Source organism: Zeus faber (genome assembly GCF_960531495.2).
Source record: "Zeus faber genome assembly, chromosome: 14".
In the NCBI taxonomy this organism is placed as follows: Eukaryota; Metazoa; Chordata; class Actinopteri; order Zeiformes; family Zeidae; genus Zeus; species Zeus faber.
In genome coordinates, this window is record NC_137200.1 from 18,520,950 (window position 1) to 18,527,503 (window position 6,554).

The 6,554-nt window shown below is 46.2% G+C and overlaps 1 protein-coding gene across 1 annotated transcript; it reads left to right on the plus strand.

Moving 5' to 3' along the window:
• Nucleotides 1-670: 670 nt before the first annotated feature.
• ccdc169 (coiled-coil domain containing 169) lies at nucleotides 671-6,175 on the plus strand (the record flags this gene model as incomplete). The annotated part of the gene is made up of 8 exons (XM_080013492.1): nucleotides 671-735; nucleotides 1,421-1,503; nucleotides 1,657-1,767; nucleotides 2,424-2,464; nucleotides 3,586-3,684; nucleotides 4,862-4,915; nucleotides 5,313-5,398; nucleotides 6,013-6,175. 8 exons carry the CDS (start codon nucleotides 671-673, stop codon nucleotides 6,173-6,175), a joined length of 702 nt encoding a protein of 233 aa, XP_079869618.1.
• Between the last annotated feature and the right edge of the window lie 379 nt (nucleotides 6,176-6,554).

Here is a 6,554-nt window from a genome sequence, read left to right on the forward strand (position 1 = left end):
GGTTGTCTGTTGATTTACAAAGTGCCATAACATAATAATTATGCTCCCCCGTGATAAATAACCGTGATCACAACATTGACTAAAACAATCGTGATTATCAGCTGAGCCACGACACGGCAGCTCCACTTCAGAATGATTGCGTTCGTTGCGGTGGAGGAAACGCCATCCACAGCCGCAAACACCACCCGATTATAGAACTACTCGTCCATTGGACGTTAACGAAGAGCTGACCCGACCCTGCGCTGCCCGCAGCAACACGTAATAACTGATTTTATTTTGTGTGTTTATTTGTCCGTTTTATTCGTGTGCTTCTGTTGTTTATTTGTGTGTTTGTTTATTTATTCATGCGTGTATTTATTTGTTTGTTTATGGGTTGTTTTTTTTCTTCCTTCGAGTGTGCTTGTTTGTTTATGCGTTTGCGTATTTGTTTTTGCCCGTTTGTTTACTGGATTGCTCGTTCGTTTCAATCCAACCGATAAACTCGATCGATCGCTCCGCTCGGCGACCGGGGACCTGCGCTGCTCTGCCTTGGGTCCGTGTCGCGGCTGCTCACGCGTCGTGGGCGGTTGAGCCGCCCTTCCTGCCCGGGTCGGTTCCCGTGGCAACGCAGCGCAACAATCCACCCCCACCCGCCCCCACCCGCCCCCCTGCATGGCGGCACTCGAGCACCATGAGCGGCACCGAATGTGACTCTGCGCGTCTGCTGTTCGAGCGGGACCAGGAGAGAGAAACCAAGTGAGTTCCGTTCACTCCCCCTTGACGAGCCTGATCAAATCAGCGTTGCCATATGATATGGGTCATGTCTGGTTGGGTTGTATTTTGTCCGTTTTTCAAAAAAAAAACAAAAACCCCAAAAAACAAAAACTTTTTCTGGTTGGATTCGGTTTGCTTTGGTTAGAATATTGCAACTTCATCTCTTTATTTATTTTTCAGTTTTTTTTATTCTCGTCACTTTATTATTATCAAGATCAAGATCAAGATTTTTATTTGTCACATACGTATACATGCTTTCATACATATATGCAGTGAAATGTAATGCAACGCACCCGGTGATCGCACACAATATGTCCTGGGAAAAAATAAAAATAAAAAATGTCTTTCTATAGGCCGACTAACTGACTCCTAAAACGTAATACAGTATTATTGTTGCCTATCGATGGCATCTATCATTTTCTCCCTCCCTATCTATCTATCTATCTATCTATCTATCTATCTATCTATCTATCTATCTATCTATCTATCTATCTATCTGTCTATCTGGCTGTCTGTCTGTCTGTCTGTCTATCTATCTATCTATCTATCTATCTATCTATCTGTCTATCTGGCTGTCTGTCTGTCTGTCTGTCTGTCTGTCTGTCCGTCCGTCCGTCCGTCCGTCCGTCCGTCCGTCCGTCCATCTTACCTCAACCCTTGGTATCAGAGAGATGCTGGAAGAGTCCGTGTCTGATCTGCGGGGCACCCTGTGGGAGCTTCAGGAGAGGCTGCACAGTGTTGACGGGGAGGGTGAGTGACGGGGGCAGTCCCCTCTGCTTCCCCCCCGTGCACGGACATACATATCCGCCACGCAGCCCCGTGGTTGTCTCACGCTCGCAGGCGCCGGTCCACGGCGTCGAGCTCACATTTGACCTGTCCTCCGGTTGTCTCCTGATCTGCCAGGCAATGAGTGGAAGACGCGGTACGAGACGCAGATGGAGCTCAATGGACAGCTGGAAAGACAGATTGCCATAGTTCGCGAAAAACTGGAGGACCTACGAGGAAACCCCATGGGTGAGGGTACAACTGGGCCTGTTGACCACATAATATCATTCAAAGTGCAATTCACACTGGATTGCGATCGTATGGAGGCGCTCAACGCCATTTTTCCTTGGGATATTTGACCTCAAAGCGTTGGTCTGTGAGGACCTCCGGGTCTTCCGGAGCGCTTTCGCTCCGTAGTCCAGAAGACCTCTTAGAACTCTATCTGGAGAAAGGCCGCGGGCCTCTGCGGCTTAGAGAGCCAGCTCCGTTTAAAGGTCAAGAGGGATCTGTGCTGTATCTCGCTGCACTTCTCCGTCTCAAACTGGACCAATGGAGACCTTTCTAGTGTGAGGTGATGAGAGCAATATGTATGGAGAGGCCTTGTGTTCCAACACTGTATGCTATAGAAGCACCATATAGTAACTATGTAGTTGCCCTTGGTTGGCTTAATGACAGTCCACTACTCAATGGATTTGCAATATCGTTGACGAAAATTGACGAAAAAAAAAAAGGCACTTGTCTGCAAGCATGGCAGCTGTAATCGCCGCATGTCCAAAAGCTTATCACAATGTAGTGGCTTGACACGGCCACCAAGACGAATCCTGCACGTAGCCAGCACCATCGCTCAGAGGTGGGAAAACATCCGCCTGCGACCGTACACTGACGCCTGTCGTCTTTCTTTTCAGATCGCTTGGCTTCCATCCGATCCTATGACGACATGACAGTGGTGAGCGAGGGATTTTATTTCTCGTTGCCTTTTCAACGCTTTGATGAATGAATTATGTGATGACCTGTAACCCAGGATGAATGCATTCCCAAATAGGAAATTAACAAAAACATGACTGATTTATCATGTGCGAGTGCATATGTGATACAGAAATTCTCCATCAGAGGGGGCTAGATAGTTAAAATAAATCCTCCACGTGGGCGGTGGTGTTCAAACTCTTTTTTTTTTTTTTTTTTTTTTTTGCCAAGCCTCAATCCCTAGGATTTCAAGGACTTGACACCAGAACAAATATAAAACGTGTCATATGCAAACTAACTAACGTGGTTTATAGTAAACCAGCTGGAGCAGCCACATTCATTTTTGGCTTTTATTACCTAGTCACAAAGGCTAACGGGGGCAGAAAGATGCACAACTAATGAAATAATAATAATAATAATAATAATAATAATCATAATAGTAATAATAATAATAATAATAATAATAATAATTATTATTATTATTATTATCATTATTATTATTATTATTATTGTTATTATAACAACAAAAACAAATACTGAAAATAAATTAAAATATTAACAAATTGTATGATTTAAAATTCATTGTTATTTATTTTTTATTATTTGTATGGGGAGGGCCCACGGTTGGAGGGGAGAGGATGGTGCACTCAGAATGAACTAGACTGTGAGGACAGCACACCGAGAGTAATTCAAATTAATAACTAACAATGATTTAAGGTCATGTTGATGAGTAATACGCATTCAGTGTGTGTGTGTGTGTGTGCGTGCGTGCGTGCGTGCGTGCGTGCGTGCGTGTGTGTGTGACCACAATGGCCGCAGTTGTCTCTGAAAATGAACCGAAATGTCTTTAAACCGGTTGTCCTTCATTTTTTATGTTGAACATATTATAATCGCACGTAGCTTTTGCCAGGCGTGGACCTCGCAGTAGCTATGTTCCCCAGGTCTGTAACACATGAACCGCCATTGTCGCTTGATTATGGAAGAGGGAATTCAAAAAAATAAAATAAAAAATCGACACGTTGGGCTCGACTCGGACGTTGGGCTCGATTCGGACGCAGAACAACAAGGCGATAACGCGAAATAATGAACAGTCATTGTCGACAGGACACGCTGCAGCGGCGCCTGAAGCTTCTGACCGACGAGAAGTCCGAGCTGCGGAGTCAACTGATGGACTGCCGTGTTCGGGTGGAGCAAGAAGGGAAGGTGTGTTCCGAGGCTCCCTTCGCTCCCGCGTTGGTTTCTCGGTCGGGGGGTGGCCGCTCGGTGCGGTTCCCACGACAACGGCGGGCATTGTGGTCTGGAGGTGTGCAACATTTTGTCCATCATAAGAAAAGGATTGAGAAAGATTTGCCTCCTGTTTATTTATTTTCTGTTCCCCGTCGCTCCTATTGGTGTGAACGCCGTCCGGCGCCCGGTAATGGCTCTTTGTTTATTGTTCTGCTCGACAAGTGGCGAGATCTTAGTTGGTTTATCGCGTAGCACTAGTTGGCGGCGAGCTCTCCCCCTAATCCCCTTGCTCATTAACACTGGAGACCTCCTTATACAACGCACTTCTACCGAGGCAGCAAGTTTGCATGAAGCACTGGCCACGTAAGCCGACAAATCACTATTAAGTCATTCCATGAAAGGACCCATTTGGGTCCACAACATTTAATGAAGTCTATAAAACATAATAATCTGCCAGCATGTTTGCCAAGCTAAAAACTAGTCATTTAAAGCTCATTATTATTTAAAGTGAATAACAATAAGTTTTATATATATATATATATATATATATATATATATATATATATATGAAACAAACACTGTATATTTCCATGTCCTTATATAGAGTCATGGAAGTTGCAAGTCACAAATATTACAGAATAAAAGATGTATGACCATGACATGACCATTTGGTTATTTTTCGGATGTACATCTGTTTCCACGTCCATACAGCACATACGTGACGTCATAAAGAGGAAGTCGCCTCGTTTCAGCCTTCAGAGCTCCATTCAAAAGTTGGTCATTTATGATATTATTAATGACCGATAATTTGATGTTTTATGGTGTTTGATGGTGTGTCAAGTACAACCTATCCACCCCGTCGCTGAGTAAATCACTCATTCCATGGGATGGGTGCCATTTGGCCTCTCTATTTTCGGAATTTTTAAGAACAACTAATTTGTTTGATTAATTCGAGGACCTGACGGGGCGGGACATTTCGTCCTAGAATGGCCGCTACACAAAAGAATACGTACCCAGGGTTAAATTCATTTTCTTCATAAATATCACGCAGAATTATGTTGCTAGAATGTTCAACAGTGAAATTATGTCTGATGAACGGAGCCACGGCAATGAAATCTGCACCTTTTTTTCTTTTTCTCTTTTCAATTTTCAGGCCTTCCTTAAGACCAACGACGAGCGGCGGGCCTATCTTTCAGAAATCGCTAAGGTAAATAAACGCCGTCCTCTGTATTGGTCGAGGAACGCACGTCCAGTGCCGTAAAAAGCGAATATAACGCGGAGCTGTTCCGGCTCCGCTCCGTCTCTCTTTATCCTGGTTATTCATTCTCCTTCGTCCTCGACGTCTGTTCGCGCTCTCGTTATATAATCTGCGCTCGGCAAAAAAGAAAAGAGAAAAGGGGGTCAAGGACTTTGGGCTCACAGCGGCGCTTGTAGCGAGGTCCTCTGCAGCGCCATCGTTGAACCCCGTCGGCAAAGTGCGGCGGACCCGCGCTGCGAAACGAAATCCCTCCCGGTCGGGCGACGATGTGTCGTATCGCCCTCGGGACACATCGGCGTCATGTCCAGACTGTAAACGGGAGCTCTCACAACCTCTGCCACCACAGCTGTCCTCCACGTCGGAGGCGAACCGGAGACAGTACTGCACCCGACCGCCGGGGGCGCCGGGGGACCGGCAGAAGAGGCCGCTGAGGTACGCGCTTTGTCACGGCACGGCTGAGTGATGTCAGCCGTCCTTGCGTTAAACATTTTGGGGGGGGGGACATGTTTGAATTTGGTCAGTTTAGTGGGTCTTATAAATGGAGGTTAAAAATGCATCGTAGTATGAGGCGGCAGTTGGTCCCCGCAAGGCCGGTGGAGATAGGTTTCCACCCTTCTTTTAAGCGCTGCACCGGCGCTGGAGTCGTTGTCTCGCGGGGCGACGGGGACGTTGAAAAGAGGAGGAGGAGGATTCCGACCGAGATAGTCGCCCAATGGCAGGATACAACCCACATTTGGTGTCACACCGGGAAGCAACTGACACTATTTGTGTCACTTCTCTCATTCCGGGCAAACGATCACGTTAAAAACATAGTTTAAAAAGTGATGGTTACTAGTTACAGACTTATAACTATGGTCACTAAGCTGGATGTCAGAGTATAAATCCAAAACGAATATTCCCAGGCTGACCGTATTATGTCAACCTTGTGAAACAAATGACCTCCTCAAACCATTAAGTTGACTTTTCACACAACTATATTGTGATTTAAAGCCTTCTTTCTGACTGTTTCTGTCTCTCTGTCTGTTTTTTTCGCCCGCGCCGACTAGAGACACGCACGTCGGCAGGAGGTTGGAGGCCGGTTCCAAGACAGAAGAACCCAGAGCAGAGGAGCGAGGAGGTGGAGGAGGTGGAGGCGGAGGAAGGAGGGCACAAAGGGCCACGGGGAGCCGACTGCCCACGCTTAAAAACGACCCGCAGCACAACTCTTAACCCAAGTGTGTGTATCGCGGAGCGGGTCAGTGGTGAGCGTAACGTGCGGTTCAGGCTCCTTCAGCTGAGGGGAGCCTGGTGGATTTTGGAACGACTGTAATTTCGACAAAATCACTTCATCGCAATCATTTTTGACGAGACCCTCGATGTTGATCGATGGACGATGCGTTGGAGATGACTGTTGTTTGCTTTCGTAAGATCAACAACAACAACCACGAACAATCGTCGAAACTGCGTTAAGCGTGCTTCACACTGAATGCGACAAGCGGATCCACCCCCCACCCCCTAGTGGCCGTCGGGTGAACTGCGTAATGAGTTTCGTGTCACAAAATACGACAGGGAAAAATGGGAGAACTGTTTTTTTCTGTAAATTATTTTT